At 43.4% G+C, this 24,176-nt stretch overlaps 2 protein-coding genes across 4 annotated transcripts in view; one reads left to right on the top strand and one right to left on the bottom strand.

Moving 5' to 3' along the window:
* LOC100224677 (TGF-beta receptor type-2) overlaps positions 1-8,368 on the top strand; it is a 30,685-nt gene extending 22,317 nt beyond the window's left edge. Inside the window, exons 4-7 of the mRNA XM_012574865.5 lie at positions 1,783-2,573; positions 2,680-2,821; positions 3,985-4,112; positions 7,867-8,368. Coding sequence (XP_012430319.1) covers positions 1,783-2,573; positions 2,680-2,821; positions 3,985-4,112; positions 7,867-8,079 — 1,274 coding nt within the window. The 3' untranslated portion in view covers positions 8,080-8,368. The remainder of the gene's footprint in view (positions 1-1,782; positions 2,574-2,679; positions 2,822-3,984; positions 4,113-7,866) is intronic.
* Positions 8,369-11,335: 2,967 nt separating this feature from the next.
* OSBPL11 (oxysterol binding protein like 11) overlaps positions 11,336-24,176 on the bottom strand; it is a 62,337-nt gene continuing 49,496 nt past the window's right edge. For all 3 annotated transcript variants that reach the window (XM_072931982.1, XM_041717302.2, XM_030277109.4), the window contains 6 exons: positions 22,259-22,399; positions 19,720-20,218; positions 18,162-18,348; positions 15,381-15,563; positions 14,647-14,800; positions 11,336-13,290 (listed from right to left, as the gene is read on the bottom strand). In XM_072931982.1, the coding sequence (XP_072788083.1) occupies positions 13,213-13,290; positions 14,647-14,800; positions 15,381-15,563; positions 18,162-18,348; positions 19,720-20,218; positions 22,259-22,399 (1,242 nt within the window). In that variant the 3' untranslated portion in view covers positions 11,336-13,212. The remainder of the gene's footprint in view (positions 13,291-14,646; positions 14,801-15,380; positions 15,564-18,161; positions 18,349-19,719; positions 20,219-22,258; positions 22,400-24,176) is intronic.

The following is a 24,176-nucleotide window of genomic DNA, read 5'->3' as shown; positions in this document are numbered from 1 at the left end:
CCCAGGCCCACAGACCCCATTCTTTACATCCTTCTCTTCCACTTCAAGGGATCATTTGCATTCTAAATTTTAAATTATTGTCACATCCAATGGTCTAGACAACTCCTGAGCAGAGAAATGAGCACTTCTCCAGCAGCTGAAGAAGGCAGATTTTTTTTCCTGTTTCTTGATTCCTTAAGCTTTGCTTTCAGGTCTGGGCTGCTGGGTGGCATTGCCCTCACACTAGGGTTGTAGGGGACTCCATCAGATATCAGAGACCATGCTAATGAGCACACAGTGCCATCATTTCCTCAAGCTGTGCACACAGAAGTCCAGGTGAGACTTTGGAAAGATGCTGCGTAGGCTGGAGCATGGCAAGTCCTTTCCACCTGTGCTCCAGCTGAGCCCAGCCCTGGAGATCCACATCCCCTCAGCAGGGATGGAGAGACCCATGCAGCAATGCTCAACAAGGTGTGGGTTTACAGACCTGTGTTTATTGCCAGATCAACAACATTTGCTTTCCATAGAAGGGGTCTAAGCCCTGCTGCAGCCCCTGTGTATCAAAAGACTTCCATCAGGAAGGGGCATCCTCACATAGGAATTTCCTGAAGTTGTGTTAACTTCCCCTTTTTGGAACTTGTGCATGCAACTCCCTTAAAAATATCTTCTCTTTCTTCAGAGTTTCAAAGATGGGATCCAAAGCATCGGGTAAATCCATTAAAGCAGTAGGTGATATCCAAGCCCAATACTTTCCAAAATAAACATATTCCTGAGTTAGTTATTGATTTATATCAGTTTAGATTGATCTTGTGGTTTAAATCTGATGCCTATTTTAGAAACGCTTTCACAGCTTTGCAGAAATTAGCTGCAGCACATTTTTTTGAAATTTGCCAAGGAAAATAGCTAAATGCTCTGTTTTTCCAGAACCTGAATTATGATCTGCACACACTGAGGTCAAGCAGCAAGAGTTTTGCTTATGGAATGATTCTTATCCTTCTTCCCCTGGGTTATTATACTTGGCAGAAAAACCTCTGAGTAAGATTTTACTTGAATATCTCTACTGAAGTCAGCATGTTTATTCCAGGAATCACTAACATCAAAGGATCAGACAATTATATGTTGTGTGAGGGTTATGGCTTTGTGTGCGTGTCCTCCCCCTGACAATCTGAAGGCCAACAGGGGGTTTAAAAGAAATAAAACAAATGCAGCCATGCCCTGGCAATTGTTGGGGATGCTGTTGGAATGGGCTGAGGAAGGAGATGCCAGCACTGCCAGACAAGTGCTGAAATGATGCTCCTGTGTGCTAATTATCCTGCAAAGCATCCAGGCACTCCCCTGCGCTGGGTGGTCCTGCATACTGCCCACCCCCAGCATCCTTCTTGACTCTCTGTGTACCACAGGGGTCCAGCAAAGCTCCAGCCCCAAGCCCCCTCAGAGATTTGCTGTGTTTGAGCCTTGCCTTGGATTTATCGTTGTTATTTCCAGCCAAGCTCCCCTTGCCACGAGCACAAGCAGCACTTGGGACTCCCAAAATGGCCTTTGCAGTTTCTTGTGCCACACCGTCTTATCCAAGTGATGCTGGCCTGTGTATTCTGCTGATAAATGAAGATAAATTTGAGACCAAACCCGATCAGCCCCCTTGCTAAGTGCCGACATCTGGGCTCTGTGTGGGGATGAGCCCTTGTGCGGCCCCGCGAAGGGCTGCGCTCCATTAACAGCTTTGCAAATTTTCCTCCTCTGCGTGATGAAAATGAGCTGTGGCACATCCGCAGCAGCACCTCGCCTTTTCTTTCCTCCCCTCAGGCTACTCCATGCTGCAGAGCAAAGAGGTGATCCCAGTGGCTGCCATCAGCCTGCTGCCCCCGCTGCTGGTGGCGGTGATGATCACGGTGATATTTTACCTCTGCCGCACGCAGAAGCGACACAAGAGAGCCAAGGCGTGGGGTGGGAAACAGGGACAGCCCCCAGTGCTGCCGGAGCAGGGGAAGGCAGCTGAGCGGGAGGAGAAGTTGACCGTGCTGATGGATGAGAGCCCGGCCAGCAGCAGCCACCCCGCTGAGCTGCTCCCCATCGAGCTGGACGAGATGGTGGGCAAGGGGCAGTTCGCGGAGGTCTGGAGAGCCAAGCTGAGCCACAGCCGCTCCGGGCAGTACGAGACCGTGGCCGTGAAGATCTTCCCCTGCGAGGAATACTCCTCCTGGAAGAACGAGAGCCAGATCTTCACCGACACCAGCCTCAGGCACGACAGCGTCCTGCAGTTCCTCACTGCTGAGGACCGGGGCACAGGGCCCCGCCGGGAGTACTGGCTCATCACCGCCTACCACAGCCGAGGCAACCTCAAGGACTACCTCTCCCACCACGTGCTGAGCTGGATGGACCTGCAGAAGATGGCTGGGTCCCTGGTGAGTGGGGTGGCCCACCTTCACAGCGACTACACCGCATGCGGCCGCCCGAAAATCCCCATCGCCCACCGCGACATCAAGAGCACAAACGTCCTGGTGAAGGACGAGCAGGAGTGCGTGCTCTGCGACTTCGGCATCGCCATACGCCTTGACCCCTCCCTGACAGTGGATGACTTTGCCAACAGTGGGCAGGCAAGTATGACCCATCAAGCCTCTCTTTGCCAGCCACCTGGCAAAGAGTCCTGTGGCCAAAGTCCTCACCCACCCCTGCTAATGCTTCTCTCCTCTCTGTGGCCAGGTGGGCACTGCCAGGTACATGGCCCCAGAGGTCCTGGAGTCCAGAGTGAACCTGGAAGACCTGGAGTCTTTTAAGCAGATGGATGTCTACTCCATGGCCCTTGTTTTGTGGGAAATGGCCTCCAGATGTGAAGTGGTAGGAGGTAGGAGCCCCACACCCAGGTCGCTGTATGCCTTTTTTCTCCCTTACTCCCACATCCCAACTGATAGCCTAAGATGTGACTTGGGGTGGTCCAGGTCTCTGCAGGGCTGCCAAGAGTTGGTGAGAGATTCCCCTGCTCTGTGTGCCATGGCTTAAGTGGGCGGCTCAGTAGTCAAGGAGCAGGACAGGATCCCATGGGGACATCTGGTCCAGCCCCTGCTCAAAGCTGACGAGCTGCCAAGTCCCATGGAGCCTGTGCTGATGATGCAAAGCAAACCAAGCAGGAACAGCCAAAGGTGCCTCCCCCTCCTCAACTACTTTTTCCTTCAGACAACACCAGAGAGCTTATGTTACAACGGGGACTCACAAACCCCAGCCTCTGACCCTGTCACCTCCCAGAGCCACATCCTGGCATCTACAATTGTGTGTAGCAAAACATTTCATTAACTGCCCTGCCCCTGCCTGCTCCCATTTACCTTCCTTCCCTATCCCACCCACTCAAATACAAGCCCATAGAACTGCAGGAACCCTCAACCCTTGGCCAGAAGGCTGCTCCAACTGCCCTGCAAGCCCCATGGTCAGCAGGGGGAGGCCCTTGCCTGGTCTGGATGCCCCATGCATCCTTTGTTCCCAAGCCAGCATTCCCAGGCCATCTCTCCCCATTCGTATCTCACCTGCATTCACATCTGGATGGGAGCCAGCAGAAACCAGGGTGGCCTCTCACCTCTGCCCACAGCCAGTTTCTCCTTGGTCTTCCAACATGGGGTTGCTCCTCCATAAGGGCCATTTCTCCTGTAACCCATTCCCTGCCTGTAGCAGAAATCTGGAAATTCTTGTGTCATAGTCACCTCTCCCATCCTTCACCAGCACCGTACTTTCTGCACGCTCAAATTTTCTCACCCAAAGACAAACCAGGTCCTTTGTACTGCATCTTTTGGGTTTGGGGAGGAGCTCAGATGGTTCCTGCGTGCTGTCTCTGAAAAGAACCTCTACATGAAAACCCAACACTACATTTCTTTGTTCAAATTCTAAATTGTTTCCAGATCTGCTTATTTTTTTGCAGACTGTTAAAAACAAATCCATTTTCATCTGGTGGGCCATACAAAAACAAAGCAGTTGAACGCATTAGAACCATCCTGTAATGCTGTTGTTGCTCCCTTGCAGAGGTAAAGAATTATGAGCTACCTTTTGGGTCAAAAGTCCAGGAGCAGCCTTGTGTGGACACCATGAGGGACATCGTGCTGCATGGCAGAGGCCGGCCCGAGATCCCAAGCAGCTGGCTGGTGCACCAGGTAAGCTGGGAGCAACTGGTTCATTCAGAAAAGAGCAACTCATATTGTACTGCCTCATAAATCAGCTTGAAAAATTAAATTTATAGTCAAAGGAAAAGTGGGCAGAACTCCTGGGATCTACTTTCAGCTCCATTGTGGATGGCTGGGCCCACACAAGTCCCACTGGACTCATTTCCTTGCTGCACAAAAGCCACCAGCCATAGGCACAGCAGAATGTGTTGATCAATAGCCACGATCAGGAAGCTGTGAATGGCAGGCGATGAGTTTCAGTTACCCTGAGGATAACAGCAAAAGGGAGTACTTCAGTGCGGCTCTTCCCATGAATCATTGGATTTTGCCCCACTTCTCCCCCTAGCACCTTGTCTGGAAGGCTCAGGAAACACCAAGTCCCTCACACACAGCCATTCACAGAAGGGACAGAGGCGGAGGTGCATCTTGCCTTCTGCCTGCATTTTTCAAGCTCAATACTACCTTCAACGTAAGAGAAATTTCATTACTACAAGGAAGAGCAAACAAGGAAGCATCTCTTTCACATTAAACCCTCAGGAAAAGCAAGTGAAGCTGAGAGCAGGGACTCTGCAAGGCTCAGGGCTTGTCAAGGGAAGTCTTTCACCAGCCTTCAGAAGGTCTGAAAGCAAATGTGTCAGCACAGAGGGCATAACCCAGTGTTCTAGAACAGGAACTTTTCAGCAGTGACAAAATGTGCTGTGTTAAAACCACCCACAAGCACACCCAGAGCAACCAGCTACAGAAACAGAGCTCCCTCCTGGCCCTGACAGGGTCCTCTGCCCCCGGCCAGTGCTTTCTGCCACACACTAAGGACACGAGGGGTAACAGGCATTGCTGATCACGACTTCCACATCTTGCCTGACTTTAGGACTTCTTGGATTTCACATGTCTTGTAGAAAAACACCATCTGCTGATCAACACTCCCATTCACCTGAAAATCAAGTTGGAATATTGAGCCTGCTGGCTTTCAGAGCCTTGCAGTGCGCAGTGCATTTTGCAATATCCACCTGTAAAACACGCTGCCTCTGCTCCTACTCTGCCCTGCTGGCACACAGAGGCAGGTTTTGCAAAAGGAAAGAGAATTTCTCAACCTTAGTAGGCCACATGTTCCCTACAATGTGTCCTCTCAAAACCATGTTTATCCAAAGACTCACAGCTGACCTGACTGACCAAAACTGCAAACAGGATCAAATGAATCCGTGGCTTCCGTGGGACCCCTGGAGCGTTTATCAATTGGTGAGTCCATTTCTGGGGCTCACCCAGCCTTTTTCATTGACAAAAGTAATACAGGAACTTCAATCAGCAGTGCCACATGTTTGAAGCCTTTGAGTATTCAGCTCAGACATTCACCTCACAGGGTCTCTGATAAACTTTGAAACCAGAGAAAAAATATATAGAGGCTTGGGTTGTCAAAAATCACACTTTGATAGAGTGTGAGCATAACTGCTGTTCTCAGGGCTGAAGGGAGGCTGACTGCAGTCACCTCCCAGAAATAATTTTGCTGTAGTTGGGTTGGTATAGCAGGCAAACAGAGCAAGGCTTGTAAGATGGGAACTTTTACTGGACCACCTGAGTCACGGGGGAAGAGGAACAGAAAAGCCACATCATGTTGCTGAAAGTTTTTCTCTGATTAATCTCTGCTGTTCTAATAAACATCTCCTTACAAGCCTGGCTTCACAGTACTTCCTGGGCATTTTGTAACAGCTCTCCCTAGGATGAGGTATTGGGCAGCACCATCTGCTGGGAAGCAGCAGAAAGCCACCGGCTTGTGCCATTCCGGGAGTCCAGGCTGGCTTCCCGTGGGAAGAAGTGTTGGGTGACATCGAGAAAGGGTGACAATTTGCTCATCTGAATGGGAGGCACCGATAGATGTTCCCACCAATGACAATAATTCATAAAAACTTCCACGTTTCAACTGTCAGGATTGCTCTCAGTCAAGTGAAGACCATGGTTTGATTTTCAGCAAGTGTCAGCACTAATTTCCCTGACAGGGCTGACTCACCCAACAGCACCTGGAGGGCAACTGCTTGCAAGGCCCCACAAAGTAAGCTGAAGAAATTCGTCCCGACTTTCCCAGATAACTTACAGACCCCTTAGGTCCGTGCTTCTACCTTGTTTCACACCCCAGCACGTTAAAAAATGGGGAAAAAAAAAAGGTTTTTTTAGGCCAGGTAAATTCCTGAATCTGGTTCACAAAGCAGCTGAACAGACTGATATACTGGCACAATCAGAGGCTGGCGCAGGACAGGAAGGAGCAGTGGCAGCTTAAGTCAATATTGCCACTAAAAATACACTTGTACAACTCAGCATCCTTTGGAATCTTAGAAAAACAGATATCAAATATAAAAGCCAACCTAAGTTCATTTTGTAAGCTAAACAAGATGTTTCAGTTATACTATTCAAAAGAACATTATCACTACAAGGCAAACTGCAAATAAATGTTATTATTTCAGAGAAAAATAAGTACAGAAAATCTTGAATGTCCTGTTTGAGAACAGGATGACTTTAAAAGCTTCACCTAAGCTATCTCATTTTTGCATGTAATCAATTACCCTCAAATCCTTTCAACTAAGCTAATAAATAAGTGATGTCAGAGGTGCTGAAACACACCATCTGTCAGTTTTGCTCTACAATCCTGTTCTCTCCAATCCGTGTCTATTATGGAAGACTTAGCACAATGAACCTTAGCAGTGAGCAGTGAGTTCTGAGTCAGGGCAGATGGAACTGACCCTATATCTCTACAGGACTTGGATTTTCCTCTTGTGTGGGTCCATATGAAACTTCAGGGTTCTGTTAACTGAAAATTAAGAAATACAGAAAACCCACTGAAAAACAGGAAGCTTTATTTAGAATGATTTTTCCACTTTGTTCCAACTTTAGTTGACAATGATGCCAAGAGCAATAGCACATGATGGAATGACATGGGCAAGGGAAAGTTCAACACAGCTTCTGGTGCTAGCTGTGTTACTAGCTGGAGTGGGGAAAGCACCAGCTGAATACTACCATGTATTTTGTTCCTAGACCCAAAATATTGAGACTCTTTTCAGAACCCTACACAACTGGACAAAAAAACCCCCAGCTTTCTGAGATGTAAGCATTGTAGCTGAGAGGAACTCCATCTGCTCTGGAGTAAACTTGAAAGCACCTCAGCCCATCTCAAACAAAACACTGTTTTGTGATAAGAGAACAAGATTCAGCTGCACACTGAAATGAGAGTTTGGCACAGCCTTTCAGAATGCCACTAAAACAAGAAGTCAGACTTAAGAAATTATTTCCAAACCTACCTTTGAAAACCACCTCCCCCTCCCACCTCCCCAGCCCCTCCCTCCAGGTGTAACAGGCAGGGTGCAGCTCAAACCCAGAAGCCTGGACTCAGCCAGCAGCCTATAAGTCACTGTCCACACCTCTCCTGTCTCTCCTGATTTTAGGGTGCTCTGATCCAAACGGGCAAGGCTGAGACAGGAAATAAATACAGGCTGGAAGGAAACACGATCTAAGTCTCACAGCCAACACAAGCCAGTTTCCAGGGAGCATTTGGGAGCAGATGCTGTGAGAGCTGAGGCTGCTGCTCTAACACAAGCAGTGCCAGTGGAAGCATCAGCACTTCCACAGCTTACCGAGGCTGACTCCTCTTGTGCTTAAGCCCTTTTGCAGGAGGCTGTCAGAAGTCTGGTACACCACTAAGACTTTGTTAGATCCTTTTCTTCCTGCCTTCTGATCCTAATTTGAGCCCTTCTGACTGCAGGGAATGCGCTTCCTGTGCGACACCATCACGGAGTGCTGGGACCACGACCCCGAGGCTCGGCTCACCGCCCACTGCGTGGCTGAGCGCTTCAACCTGATGGCACAGATGGATTGTGATGACATCCTCAACAACAACATGGACAATGAGGCCAGCAAAACAGCTTCTCCAGGTGGGGAGCTCCAGGACAGTGATGGGAGCAGAAACATTCAGTGATGCAGCAGGCAAAAGTCCTCATCAAGAGGAACAAGAGGATAAGAGAGAAGCATTTAGCTCATGGAGGGAAAAAACCTCACTGTTTTTCAAAATGGAACCAAGATCTAGTACATAAATTATTTATAAGATCTGTTTCCTCACACAGATACAATGAACTGAGGCATCGATATTTTGGTTAAAGTGAAACACTATTATATGAACTGACTTTGTACTTACTTAAAATGTATAATGATGCAAAGCATTCCTTTTATTATTTTTAAAATAATAATGTTTAATCTTTTATTAATAAGCAGCTGAATTCCACGTCTATCTTTTTTAAGTCCTTCCATATTGCCATCATGAGTTTCTTTTCTAGCTTATTCTGCAGTGATTAAAACAATTTTCCTCTTTTTAAAGGCCTACACATAAACACACAAAATCTGTTGTAGCAGAAAAAGACATCATGAGATGTACCACACCCTCTGTGGAAGAAATGCTGACATCCAAGAAAATCACTCATGCAACTTGTCCAAAGATCCACAAGAATCCAGTTTGTAAAAGCCTGATACAACGCAACTCCAACATACCTTTCCTCACTGGGGAATTCCTGGGTTGATAGTTCAGGTGGGTGTGTGAAGCTTCTTTGAAAGCGAAAAAAGAAGTCACCAGTGTAGACATGGCTGCTTCACCCTAAAAATTTTCCATGCAGGATATCTAGACAACTCTTTCCCCCATCAGACCAGTTTCCAGCCACCTCTAGCCAGACCTGTGCCACAGTAACAGCATCAAGAATTGGCCAAGGGTGTTGGCCAGTTCTTCTGGAAACTCTCACACCTCCTGCTGGATTACCCCAGCTGGGGAAACACAATCAGACTGAACTGAGACCTTTATCCCTATGATCACCAGCTCAACCCAGGCTGCCCCTATTCTGGACAACAATTAAGGAAAGGTAAGTCACACCTCACTCTGAACCCTGGTACTGTGCAAATCCCTCCACCCCTTGGGAGCAAAGACCTCAGGTGCCCCTAGATCCTGCAAGCCCATACCTGACACCTAAACAGAGGGGTATTTTTGGGATAGCATCCAAGAGGAATGCATTTCTTGCCAGCACATAGCTGCATGGATCAGCCCAGAAAAAGGGAAAGGGAGCAAACCATGCAACAGCCACAAGTTTTCTCAGCTGGGGCTCCTCAATGTGGAGCAAGGACACAGATCTGCAGGGTTGGTTTGGTTCTCTTAAGTGCTCAGCTATGACAGCACTAACTCAAATAAAAACCTTTGCTTGTCTAGCTGTTGTTTCCATCTCCCTGGACTGTTTTTAAAGCGCAAAATTAAAAGCCTAGAAACAAATTGTCTCTAAACACTTCAAAGAAGGACAGAAGGGGAATGAATTAGGTTGCATCAAATATAAATAATAAAAATTTTGCTTAGCTACCACTTAAGCCATCTGCAATGGCAACCACACCTGCCATTCTCACTAATCTTCACCTGGCTGCTACCTCCTGACACCTTACAATTTTTCAAGTTAAGCCTTTTATCTTGAAGCACATCCTCCCCAGTTCTCCACAAATACATCTTTTCATCCCACCTGACTTCAGCCTCTTTAATATATTAACCACTAGCACAACAGAAACAGAGCAGGGGGCAGCTTTTCTGTCATGGGAGATAAAAAACTACAGTAACACACTAAACTCCCCCCCAGACTGCCCAATCTTGGCTTCCTATAGTATTTTGTGCAGAATTTCCATACCAAGTTCTGCATCAAGTTGTTTGAACACACTGATGAATGTGTTCACTCGTTCTCCCATGCTCAAAAGGATTTAAAAGACACTGTGACCTCTTCTTCCCACAGGTGACAGGGACACAGGGGGATCAGCCTGTGCAAACTAGACATTGAAGGCTGCATCTCTGATTCTGATGGCTGAAATCCAAATTCTCCTGGGGAGATAGACTTCATCCTAGGCTTGACAGTTCATACTATAAATACGCTGAAAAACTCTATCTTTTCCCCTACCCAAAATCTTGAATAACCCAGTTTGGATAGTGCACAGAAATCTATCAGCATTACACACCTGAATGCCTGTGTTAAACAGGGCTGACTTGTTCCCTGTTTTCTATGAGGAGCAGCAGGCTGCACAGCAACTCTAAAGACAGCCACTTATTTAAGATGCACGATCTGTTTATGATTCAGGGAGCCTAAAACCACTGAGATCAATGAAAATTCTGCTCTTAACTTCATTGGAGCCAAATCAAGCCAAGAAGACAGACGGTAACATAAGCCAATGTCCTATTTTGCCATGTTCCCTGTTGGAACACACTGTGGTTTTAGCAAGTATCTACACAGGAAGCAGCACTGAGCCCTTCCCTTCACTCCAGAAGGTACAGGATGGAAACAACTCCAGCTACACAAGAGAATCAAATCTGGTCAGAGTTAAAAATACATCCATTACTCTGCAGGGTGCTTGCCATTCTCAGAAGAATCAAAATTACAATTTAAGCTGGATATTCAGTGGCTAGATTTTTTCTTTTTAAATGGTTTTCAACTATGTCCTTTGTTTCTAGAAGTAGAAATTTGCATCATAACTAAAGCCATACCAGGAATCATTCCAGTTCTCATGATCAGTTGAGTAAAGGAAGGCTTTACCTTCTTTTTTTCCTAGAAACATCCCCATGTTAAAGAAATCACTTCAAGTACTTTAAGTATTTCTTCACCATTAGGTCTACTTTTACACAACAAAATTAGTAACAACTTTCATAGTGTGAAACCACAAGTATACCAGATGAGGAAGGAAGATAACTAACTTGACTAATAGTATTATACAAGGAACACACATGGGTTTATGGTCAATATGGGCACTTCTCAGTCTCATTTACAACCATCACCTTGACAAATCCCAAATCAAAATTTTAAGAGACTGAGTTGTAAGTCTGTATTTTAGTGAGGTTAAGTTTGATCCCTGGAGTGTGCTCAGCTGGAAAAGGTTTGGTTTTCCTCTGATCACTGCATTATTCAAAGCTGGGCCTTGCACCACAGCTCTTGCTGTTTGTTTAAAGCAAAAGTGCCATGTGACTTGGATAAAACAACTATGAAACATATACAGTGCTAATCTGTTTCTCTACCAGCCCCATTTTGGTGCAGATACTGATGAACCATGGAAGAATTTCACACATTGATTCCCACCCCAAATCCTGCAATTTCCCACCCCAAATCCTGGAATTGGCCAAGGAGCCAAATGTGCCGCAGACCCAGAAACAAGAAGGAACTAATCCCACTGTCTTAATTTTTATTTTTATTCCAGGTTAAGCATGAAAATGCCCAACGGATATCCAAAACTATCACAACAGGATGGCTGTATAGAATATCACAAACAAGACAAGTAGGGCCTAAAACATTCTACTGCTGGAGAATAGTTACCACTCAAGCACATAGTGCCAAAATATCGCACTTTTGGGACAAAGGAAAGCCCAGACAGATTTCCAGCATGAAAGAAAACAACCACCTACTGTTTCCTGATCACCTGATCTCTAGGAAAGCAGACAGAACAAATGAATCATTTTGTAGCTTTATTAACCCCCCCCCCCCCACTTCTCACAAATGGACTATGACTTGCATTGAGATCTCAGTGCATTTCACAGCAAAAAAAAAAAAAAAAAAGTACAAGAGGATCAAAACAGCTGTGCACAAACCCAACTCTTTTTTTTTTTTTTATGATTTTCAATTTGTGTTGAAAGTTAACATGATTATTTAAACCTTCTGATGCATTCTTACAATTGCATCTTCTCTATGGAAAACATTTTACCAGATCACACAGTTGTGAGTTTTTATGATGCTGGATTAGGTGCAGCCATTGCCATGGCTGGGAAGTGGCAGATAATGTTATATACACTGACTGGAAGACTACATCAGAAGAAAAAACAGATTAAGGCACCACTGTTGGAAAAATTAAGGTAGCTTGTAGTTACAACAATAACGAAAGCCATAGTAAGTACTATTCTTAATTGCCAGCAATTCTTAGACTTCAATAAAATAGTTATAAAAAGGAGAAAGAAAAAAGGATGTTTGTACCTGAATACAGTTTCCTGATATCTGATTGCATTTCAAATCAATACTCAGTCCTCAGCATAATCAGATGTTTGTTTGGTTTTTTTTATGGTAAGATGAAAAACCAGGACCTACAGTCCATGTATTCAAGGTCACATTTCACTGCTTTGTTCTGAACACCACTACAGGAGAAAAAATAAAACAACCCAAAAGATAGCTTGTAACACTGATACTTAATCTCTGAAACTATGAGATGGGCAGAAAAATTTAAATACAAAACTGTATGTTTTCGGTTCATTTTGAAAGCCTTAGTCCTCAGGAAGAGAAGTTGGAGGAGAAAAGACAGGCCAGATCTCATTATAACTTGAGAAAAACCAGTCACTCAAGGACTTAATAAAATTAGAGTTGAAAAGTGTTCAAATTACTTTTCCAATTCAAGTCAACTATTTCAAGTATATTAAAACATTTCAGAGGAAAAATTTCTCCATGGTTACACTTCTAATTGCTTTTATAAATCCATAAAAAAGAAAAGTAGTCTCTACGTACATCCCATATTCCTCCAATGCATGCACATGTTCTCTCCGAAGAAAAGGTCGTCACGATCCAGTTGTTTCTTAATACTGATTTCAGGCACATCTTCCAAACACCCTTCCAGTTTTTGCGAAGAAGGTTAATTACTGGGCATAAAAGCAACAATTTTCTGTTTCTGTTGTCTACATGTGTACTGAGGAGGTTTCAGTGATTAAAGAGCTTGACACAGATTCCAAAAGAGTTCCTATGTCACTCTAAAATCCAACAGGCTCCTTCTTCTCTGAGGCAGCTTTTGCAACCAGATCTACTTGGAAGAATCTTACACAATGCAGATAAAATCTCTTGGATCATACAAAAAAACAAGTTGGTTGAATGTACCTGGCAGGTTTGTCTCTACAACTTGGATTTTTACGTTTTTTTTCCTTAAATAGCTTTAAAGTGCCCTAATATAGTTATTTCTTTATGCTCATTTAGACTTGCACAATTACATAAAAAGGGGACACTCAGTGTGATTACTGTGTTCTGAGAGACAGAGAAAAAGGAGAGGAAAACCAGAAAACTCATCTTAAAGCAGCTTTTTTCTAGTTATTGTCTGCTTGTTGAGTTTGTGCGGCAGAGACTGTTTTCCAGAGGGGTTTGTGGTAAACCCAGCCATCTCCCTGCAATTTAAAGAGAAAGTACGGTTATCATAAAGACACTGCCTTGGGAGAACTGCCTTCACACAACTAGTAGACTGATGGCTGTGAACAGCAGAGGGACAGAGCTGGTAATCTAACTCCTGAAGATCAGCCCTGCAGGCTGCTGACACTGCCTCAGAACACATGCAGGCTCCTGCCCAGCCCCTGCGCTCTCTAGGAGCAGACTGCACCTGTGATTAACCCTGTCAAAAAGCCACTCTTCTCAACTGTGTGACCCAAATTACTTTCAGAAGCCAAATAAACAGCCAGCAGAGAGGCAGCTACTCAGGATTATCACCTCTACCTCAGCCCAACGGCTTACCTGGAAATGCAGTGCTCAGGATCACATTTAAATGTTTTCTGAGTACATTTGTATCCTGGACTAGCAACAGAATTTCATGTTTTGCAAATCTAACAATACCACTGTCTCACTTTGAGCTAATCATACTAACACAGCTTTAGAGAACAAAAACCTTCACAGTAGTAGTCCTGAAACTGACAAAACAAACCTGGAATACATCCAAGAGAAAGAAACCTTTTAGCTTATGTTCTAAACCCTTACTAGATCACAGCTATGGGAAGAAGTGGGGGAACTACATTACTGCAATGTAACAGATAAAGCTTTCACTGTAAGGATAATCTAAACTACTACAGCATTAATTTACTCAAGAACTCTCCTGTTGCCAAGGGTTCAGCAAAGGACTCTACACAAGCAAGGTCTCATCACATGGATCACAGGAAAAGCCTATTTCAAAGTTATCATACCAGCACTCCCCAATCCTCCTGGGCAGGCTGCACTTCCCCTTGTTAAAGGTCTTACTATATTATTACTACTGCTATTACTGAAGTACAGGTTAAGACACTGAATAAATAAGCTCTATCCAAAATGTAATGTAGAAGAACAAAAAATGTGGAGAGTTGAGAATGAACTCACATTCCCTCTTGCTAACAATATGCTGGGTACATAAACACACCACCTCAGCAAAATTAGTACTACTGATTATTTTCTTTGGGTATTTACTGTTACAGTCTGCTTACATGTGTAAATGCAAAACTATTTTCCATGTGCCACTGAGGAAGCACTTGGTAAAAGAAACAGGACCAGAAAACTGGAAAACATTTTGGTGCAAAATCCAACCGTTTACAAAGTGGAGAATGAAGTCACACCTTTACAGGCTAAGGAATTCTAATGTCACCTTACTCCTATGGATCCCACAAAGCTAAACTGTAAGATCTAAGGTCAAATACTCTATTCTGATAGGACCCATATGTGCCCCTGCTTGCATAACAGTTCTGCTTCTACCCTCATCAATAGCAGGTGACAACTAGGGAACTTACATCTTTTAGGAAGTATTTGGTACACCAAGGTGTTTCTGTTTCAGCACGAAGTCTCTCTTCATTCCTCTGCCGTTCTTCCAGGGCTCGCTTGTGCTCCGTAGCCTTATCAATGTCTCCATCCCGCAGAGACTCTGTCACATGCTGCCACAGCCTCCTACAAAATAAACTGGTAACCTGACTGCTCCAAAGGCTTCCCAGCCAGCCACCTCAAACTGCAGGATCACTGTGCAACAGAAGCACGCTCTCCACTTACACATGACAAACCAGCCCAGGTCAGAGCACTGCAGTGCTGGTGAGGGCTCATGGCCAAGTCTTAGACCTACATCAGCAACTGGGAACAGGTAGGAAGAGCTCTGAGGTTCTGGCAGTGGCAATCAAATGTCTGTTTGTAAACCCTGTAAAGCTGCTACTGGAAGGGTTATTCAATAATCAGCTTCTTGTGAGGATGTCAGGAGCTGCCTTGCTGTGTAGCTGATGGGTAAAAACAAAACCAATACGGAGATTCTATTCTCTGGTAAGCACTTCGTGAACTCAAAAAAAAACCCCCTCTATTCATAAATAGGAGGCAAAATAAACAACCATGTGCCTGCTCTATGGTTTTACACTTTTTCTTTTACTCTTGATTTTTATTTTTAGAAAACATTAAAAAGCACTATCCACAAATCTACATTTGCGTGTTTTCCTAAGGCTGCTTAGAACAAAAAGGGTCAGACAAGAGCAAACACATACTGTACCTAGATTCAAAGGGGCCTTGCTTCTCCAGGGGCCGGACTCGTTTTCTTGTCACAGAGAGCTTTGTCAAGTCCACATATTTGGTCTCCCCGTTGCTGTAGGTGAACTCAAGCACACTGTTCCACTCCCCCTGCACTCTGCACACCACCGTGTTCGTCATGTTCTGCTTCACTTCACCTGTGACTCTAGGAAAGAAATTTATTTTTAAAAAGCTATGGCTGAAGAAACCTCAGGACTATTCCTTGCATAATCACTCAATCCGGAATGAGTTTGCAAACTTGTCACACTGCCTTGAAAAATGTTAGTTAGTTTAATTGCATTTGTGTGGAGAAGCTCAAAGAGCAAAGTGACTTTCACTCACTGCTCAAGTTCTCTTCATGTTACCCAGGAAACTCCATTTTTGGCTTCAGCTTGTTTCAAGCCTCTTAAGGAAATTGAAAATGAAAAAGAAACTAACAGGCTGATTCACATAGAACAAGCAGCTCATTATTTCCACTTGAAGTATCACATCAGATACATAGTTCAGACTTAAAAAATTAAAACTAAACTTTCTAGCAAGAATATATCTCACTACCTGCTGGCACTTCATCTCACATCTTTACATTTCAACCTTCTTATGTAGGTGGTCGCATTTTCATGTTGCTCACATAAGCAGCAGACACACAAAGGCAGAAGCAAGGTAGGAAACTAGGAATCAAGAGAACTGCTTTTGTTCCCTGTCTCTTCCACAGAAACCTCTGCCAATAACAAGTTAAGGAAAGTGTCTTTCTAATATGCAGTGTTTCATTCAAAGTGTTGCATAATGCTCATGTATCACCATAATGACACACATTGATGCCTATTTTTCTTCTCATCTTCAAGATCTGTACAAAGACCTCCCAACATCCACTTCATTCTGACACAGCTTTTGAGCATTGCTTGGCAAGCAAATTGCCAGTCTCAAACAGAATTTTTCTCCTACAAACAAATAAAAGGGTCTGTGCACTATGCAAACCAGACTTGAGACATACTCACTTGTAAGGTGTTGCAGGATTCACAAAGGATACTATCCCTAACTCCAGAACTGCAGCTACCTGTACATAACCTTCCTAAAACTCACCACTTTCCAGCCCTCCTGCATTTCATCAGTGCTCACACAAAGCACAGGCTACACCTCCTTCCACACTTCCTTTGTGTGCAGGTGAGGACAGCTAACTTGCACACCACCAGCTGGCTCTGATGTCCTTTGAAAAACTGCATCCCAGAGAGTGGAAAGCAGCACTTCTGTGCTCCCACCTTGCATGGTGCCACACTCAGAGCAAATGGGAGCACAAGACACAAGTGCCACTCCCCTTCTTCCACAAACACTGGTCCCTTCCCACTGTGCACACACCTACCTGTCCTCCCCAGTCATAGCATCAAAATAGAGAAATTTATCTCTCAAGCAATGAAATGAGCATCTCAGGTCAGACCTCCCAGCACAGAGATACTGGACGTCAGCCAAAGTAGACCTGCAGGGAATCTCCAAGGCAAGGGGAAAAGGCTCACAGCCAGCTAACAGTAGGAGGCAGCTAGTAAGGCTTCTGTCATACCATGGTCCAGCATCTTAAATCTAAATTAACCTCATGAGAAATATCTTAAAAAACCCAGACTGGTAAGTATATGCTGCTCACACAGTTTTCCATTACAAAAAATTTAGGATTTGTTGAAAAAAAACATGAGCAATAAAATCACATGTACAATTTTCTTTTCTGTGGAAGTTAAGAAGCACTAACAATTACTGAAAACAGCAGAAAGAGTGGCTGACAAGCAAGCAGCCTTAATTTTGTGCTGCTTCTCATCCTGTAACTTCCACATCTCACCAAAGCTATTACACATGGTGGGATCCCTGTCCTCCTCCCAAGAGATCTCTGAAAGCCTGGATCCACAGGATGCCACAGATCAGCCTGGTCAGACTCTGCAGTTACTCCTTCCCAACTTTAACAGCTGGATGTCTCCCAAGCACTGAGTGATAACAGGACAATACTGACATCTGGTATTTTAATCTCATTCTCAAAATTACTGCCTCTTCTCAGCTGAAAGTAAACGAGGTTATATCCCTCACTATTGAGGTGCAGCATTGAACTGCTCCATTACACTCTCATTACTTGTATTTCTCCAGGTTGCATTGCTCTGACACACAACCACTGCCAGCACTGCAGACCACAGTATCTGCCTGAACCTGCACTAGTGATAAAAATCTCCTGGCACTTATGTGTAATCTTGGTATGACTGATACAGGTCTAGCTGTCCATTATCATTATCCTCTATTTCATCCAGCTAAAAAGGTACAGGACCAAGGAGCCAACATCCAGCTGAGGCCTAACAACAAGGGTCACTCTACAAAAAAAATCATTATCATTGCCATAGCAACTCCCATGCGCTCTGAGTAACCATGACAACACTGCTGCTTCCCATCAAGAGATTCTTTTGGCAATGTCCAATCATCACCATGTCAAATTTTCAATAGTTACAGTACCTTCAACAGATCTCTCTTTAAAAAGCCTCCATATCTGTGACTAACTTTAGAGAGACAAATAACAAAACAGTTTCCAAACTAAGTCAGTGGAGTAAAACTACATCCTCTAACTTATCTCTTATGACACAAGAGTAGCTAATGCAAAGTGGAAGACACATCTCGAGCCATGCAAAAAACCACAAATGATGTGTCACCTCAAATAGCACCAAGTGAACAGAATTACATGTAGGCTTCAGTTCTTCAAAAGTGAGATCTGTTTCATTTCGAACAAACAAAATGTTCTCACCGATGCAACTTGCCACCGTAGAAGGGCTTGGTATGAAAGTTAATACTTGCAGAATACCCAGTTTTTGCACAGCTAATGTTGACTTTTCCTCCCAGCTCTACCCAAGGAACAGTTAAAATTGAGCGGGCATATGCACAGGGCAGAGAGAAGGTGTATTCTTCCCCGTGTTCCAAGAGATGTAAAACACCTGTGTGAAGAAATACAAGAATCCGTAAACTAGTACAATTTCAGAAAACGCCAAACAAAGCTGTTGAAACAAATAGCCAATATTACATCAGCCTACTTTTCCTCATAACCCCTCATACAAAAAAAGAAAATTAAAAAACTCACAAAAGACTGACATTTATTAGATTCTAGATACAAATGTTTTTACTAACATATTACTAATTTGAGTAATATGCATTTAAGTCTCTTTTGGGAAAAGACATTTATCTCAATAATACTGTTCTATAAAGTACAATCCCATGCTATGCACACACTTTTCAGTAGTGCATATAAGGGCTGGCCACTTTGTTGCTGATGGCTCTGGAGCACAGCAAGACAAGACTTATGCTGACAAAAGGAAATAACACATTAATTTCCTGAACTGCAGATCCCGAGGAAGGCTAATACTCCTGCTTTTCCTTTCTATAATACACCTTACCCAATCTGAAGGCAGGAAGCAGAGAAAATTCTCCTTACTGCACCACTCTGCCAAGATAAAACCAGCTCCTTCCTGACAGCAACTTTTGCAATAAACGTCAACAATCTCATTAAATACTACAATATTTCTTTGTGTTTTAAGACTAGTGGGATTGATTCCTATAAAGAAACCAAAAGCACAAGATCTCCCTCTTACCCTTACAAGAAAACAGACAACATTTAACTGCTGCCTGCCCCAGCCCACACCTCTGAAGCACAGTACCCCTGGGTGCCTGGATCAGCACAAACAACATGGGAAATTCTGAAAAATGTTATGATTTGAGAAAGGTCCTACAAGAGGTAACAACTTCAGAATAGTCAAAGATGTGCCTTTCACATACCCTGGCATTCCCTTGGTCATTCCCTTGTCCAGAGTGTAGTTTATATGCAAGTGCCTGGAATCCCCAGGTACTGGACAAAAATACACAGGGGACACAGAGTGGGAGAGGCTGTCTCACCTTGTTCAGTAAATACTAATTACTAAAGGTAAATTATAATTTGGGGGCAATTACCCTTCTCTGTCTCTGAAGGATCCAAGTTTTCTAGTAAAAGAAAATCAAAATGCGCATAGGAATATTAAGTGCAATACAGAGAAATGCAACAACACTTCTATTTAATAAATGTCTGATGCAAATTAATTCATAAATATCAGTTTACTTCACAGTAACTGACCTTTGGCTTAGAAGCCAATATTTTATTTTGAAATATAATCCTGATTTTTGGCAAAGCATAAACCTTTCTATTTTTGCCTTCCATATGAAAATTTGCTGCATACAATGACAACCTGTAGCTTTTGAAAATAACATCAAATTTACTATCAAATTAATAGTATTTTAACAACCTTCTAAAATGAACAAAGGACAGAATTTACACTTACCCTCGCCAACCATTGTCACTCCTATTGACATTCCTAGGAATTTGCTTTTTGTCCAGACGTGGGCATTGACACACATGTTCTTCTCTACACACTCGGCATAAAACCCTGAGACGGGGGGATGATGGGACACTTGCTCAGCTACGAATTTCACTGTGTAATAGTCCGGCTCCACTTGCCCTTCGGGATCTTTAGGCAGAGTTACTTGCTCCAAGGGAGAGTGAGCAGAGGAGTTGGTGCCAGCTTCGGTGGCCACGTTGCTCTTGGGCATCCTCCAGGAGCAGTGGAAGGTCTCCCCGATGATGGGGTTGTAGGGCTTCTTGGCAATGGCTCCCTTGCGGCCCTCGTGGAAGGAGGTGAGGTAATACTCCACAAAGCGGATCATCCTCTCCTCGGGGCTGCTGCCGTTCGTGATGGCAACAAAGAGGTCGGGGTGGGACATGAAGTCCGCGTACATCTCCAGCAACGACCGCTTCTCCAGAATGAAAGTGGGGAGAACCACCTGAAAATAAAAGAAAAGCCATAAGCCAAAAGCATCCAGTAAGGAAAATAGAGACAGGAGTTTTATAACAGAAGTCCTTGGTAGGAGGATTCTGTCCTGTTTGGGACACCACACTTTCAGAGTGCACTTTCTTGTTCCTCTTGTAAGATGTGAGAAAAATACAGTGTTTGGAAGTTCCAGAAAAGCAATTCACAAGGAGAAAAAAGCCCAGCAAGTACAAGTAGGACTAAAGAGATTGAAAGGAACTGAGCATCAGGTAGAAATACCCAAAACCATGAAAGAGCTGCAAAGAGATAATGTGTCCCATATATCTGTGAAAGAGAAAACAAGCATGAAGGAACTCAAACTACAGCAAAGAAGGTTCAGAGCAGAAGTTAGGAAAGGTATGGTCTAATGGAGAAGAAAGCTATGGGTATATAGCTATGGGAAGCTATGCCAGCTCTGGAGGGCTTGCAGAATCTCTCTCCACATAGCAACTAGGACAAGCATCCATGAGAAGCAGCACAGGATGGGTTGATCCTGTGCCTCTGAGCAGAGGTACCTTATACTCTTACAGTTACATTCAACACTATAAAAACCAGCAATCCTGTCCTTCCTGAGCCAAGGGCAATCCCCTAGAGTGAAAGGCTGTGGATATCATCAGTGTTTTCCTTCTCTGCAGTAGGAACAAGCCTCACCTAGCTAAACTTACATAACTAACTGTGGTAAACAGCAACACGAAGTATCTCAACCATGGGATCAAGACAATCCGTTGAAATCAGATGTAAATCCATTTAAATTTCTTTTTCAAAGAGAAAAAGCACAGACCTAAGACTTAATAGACATTCAAGTTAAACTGAATACACTTGCCATGTTGTTGCAACACTAACCTTGAGTATTAAGTGGGTTTTCACTTCAGTACCCTGATACTGAGTTAAGTATAATTCTAACAACTTCATTACCTGTTTTGAAGTCAGGTTTGTCCACTGCAGTGCTTGCCTCCTCTGAAATACACACAACTCTCCCACACAGCCAAGTCACAACTGGGAGACAGGCTCAACAATTTGTTTCAAAAGAGCAAAAGATACCCTAAATCCGACCTTCAATATAAGTGATGGAATGACTTAATCAGTTCCTCCTTAAGCAGCAGGTGTTTATGTCTGACCCACAAACAGTAGGGCCTGTTAAAACCATATTTTCATCTTCCCTCCCAAGCTGTGAAACATAAGCTGCAAAATACAAGTGTTTCTAGGGTCTATGTAGCTAGTGCTCAAAAAACATAGGTTTAAAGAAAATAATAATACATAATTCTGAAAGAGAGTGTTTTCCTCATTCCATGCTACTGTAAAATCCATTTTTTTATTTCCAAGTGCCTAGTGCTTATGGCAAGAAATCTTTACAAGAATGAATTGAACACAAGCTGGTAGTAGCCTGATTTTCCCAGATTTGCTGCCCAAGTTGTCTAACAGCACCTGACTGTTAATTTTTTCAAGCTGCTTGCTTTTGAGATCTGCACTCGAGTGTTAAATCCAATTCCCTCCAGCGTAGCTTTGTTCTTGCCTGCTTGTGAGCAAACACAGAAATGAGAACAGGAAAGAGGCTTAAACAGACACCTAAAGATAGATAAGGGGGAACCAAAAGAAAACTTCTTTTCAGAAGCAGCATGGACACAGGTGTAGCGTTATACAAGTTGCATGAAAAAGCATTATTAAGATAGAAAAGAGACCATGGAAAGAAAGCAGAAAAAAAAAAAAATGAGAAGGCTGAAGAAAACAGCATGAAAAGACTAAGGTTCAAACACTGGAAAGAAGATAGGCCATTACAGAAAAGGCAACAAAAACACAGTGGAAAACACAAGGAGAAGGTAACAGAAAATACAGAGTCAGCACATTTCACCTAAACCTGCCTCACTCTGGGATATCAGGTATTGGAACCTGATGTTGCTACTGGCCAAAATTTCATACTAAACTCAATAGTCAATATAGGGATTCAATACAGGGGTTGAGTTTTAAATGATACTTCACTTTTACTGCAGCCAATTTTCACACTTCAGTTACTTACTCTTGTTAAGTCCATGCCAAGTTTCAGCTGAGACAAAAGATGCAAGATAACGCTGCGCTGCTCTTCCACTGCTCCTAGGTCATCTTCTTTATCATCACAGATATCCTCCAGCTCCTCATCTGTATTTATTTCTTCAGGTTCCTGGAATAAGAGCCATAAACTTTGCTCAAAGATGTAACTGGTCAGACAGTATTCAAAAAGGACTTCATAATGTGTTTAACTGCCTATGTATGAAAAAAAACTAAATAAACCCCTGTAGAGAGCTACACAATGGAATCTACTCCCAAGATAAACAACAGCTGAAGAATTTGAATGGATATGAAGATAACTCAGTGCAGATTCCATCTGGAAGATTCAGGCTCAAATTTCTCACCCTCTCTCATATGGGTCACGGAAAAAAAAAGGAAAAAGCTTTAAAGAAATTCCTGTAAGTTTTGTGAGTTCACAGAATGTCAAGCACGTAACACATACACAGAAAGAGCAAACCAAAAGCTAGCAGCAATTCCAACCACCTCAATAACCCCTTCCACCGCCACAATACTTCAGCCTTTCCAGCGTTGTTGTCACTACTCCAAAGGCTGTATCACACTGTAGTTCTGAGTTCCAAGATTACAGTCATGCCTGGTACCTACAAGCTGTGCTTCACTAGCACTATCATGTTGCAGTGAGTGCGAATATGTAACAGTGAAAGAAAAAAGTAGCTTGGAGTCGTTTCAATAAAATAACAAAACCCCACACATACACACACTGCAGGTGCCGTGTCTGTGTAATTAAAACCCACAGACTAGAAATTACATCTGCACTGTTTTAACAACCACCACAGCACAAGCAGAAAGCCAAACACTTCAGGCAGGAAGGATGCTGGCATTGCTAGGGCTCTGAGCTGCATCCTCCTGGGACAAACAGCTGGAGGGAGGCAGAGGGGAGAGGCACGGAATGCCACAGGAAGGCAGCAATATGCCTAAGCAAAGCCTTTGTCCTGGAGCAGCTGCCCTGGCTCAAGGCAGATTTATCAACAATCAAACACCAAAACCAGGAGGCCAAGCCCTCACACAGGGCTCAAATCCTGATGACAAGTGCAGTATCACACAGGTGACTCCCTTCCAAGAATGCTAAACTGTTCTGCTCTCAGAAATAAAGCAGTACAAAATACCTTTGGGGAGTGACAACACCTGTCATACCTCAGATACATTAAATACTCAAACTGTGACTAGATTAATTACTGAAAGGAAGGAATTAAGTGATTTAGTTGAAAGCTCCTAGTTTTGTTTCATCCTTTTTTAACTTTATAGTAACTACTCTGACCCATTTAAAAATCTATAAACTATAGCAATTGAAAAAAATCCTTTCCATTTCGATTTTGCTCTAAGCCCAGTGCTATTGCAGAGAGATAAAACAGCACATTATCTTTTCACAGTTACACAGTCTCAGCCAAACAACTGTGTGAAACCAACTAGCATAAAGAGGATGTAATTATGATTTTCTAGCTTAGTTAGGAAAACATGTTCTTCTTCATAATCCCTGCTGGTTTTTTACTTCAGTGTTTTGCAATTCAAATCCATTTTGTCAGTTATAATGATACAGACTAGCTGAAAATGATACAGACTGTAGCTGTATTTCAAATGCATTAAGCCACCCTGCAGTCAAATGATGAGAGTTGCTGAGATTAAGAAAAACAGATGCAACAAGACCTAGAAAAGAAAGGAAATGTAATAGCTGAAGACCAGCAATTTTGTCTTTTGTTCTTCTTGGGCCTATTTTGAGAGTGTCATGAATTTTATTTAGGCAGTATTCCCTTGCACTTTATCTAAAACAAGTAAATAATGAAGTGCAAAAACCCTATTTTATTGCCTTGTATTACCACCCCAATTGGCTCCCTCCACTTGACAGCAAGTTACATAAAGCAGCAAAAATTTGT

This window comes from Taeniopygia guttata, chromosome 7, assembly GCF_048771995.1.
Source record: "Taeniopygia guttata chromosome 7, bTaeGut7.mat, whole genome shotgun sequence".
Taxonomy (NCBI): domain Eukaryota; kingdom Metazoa; phylum Chordata; class Aves; order Passeriformes; family Estrildidae; genus Taeniopygia; species Taeniopygia guttata.
Note: the sequence above shows the minus strand (reverse complement) of the source record. Positions and strands in the feature narration are given on the sequence as shown.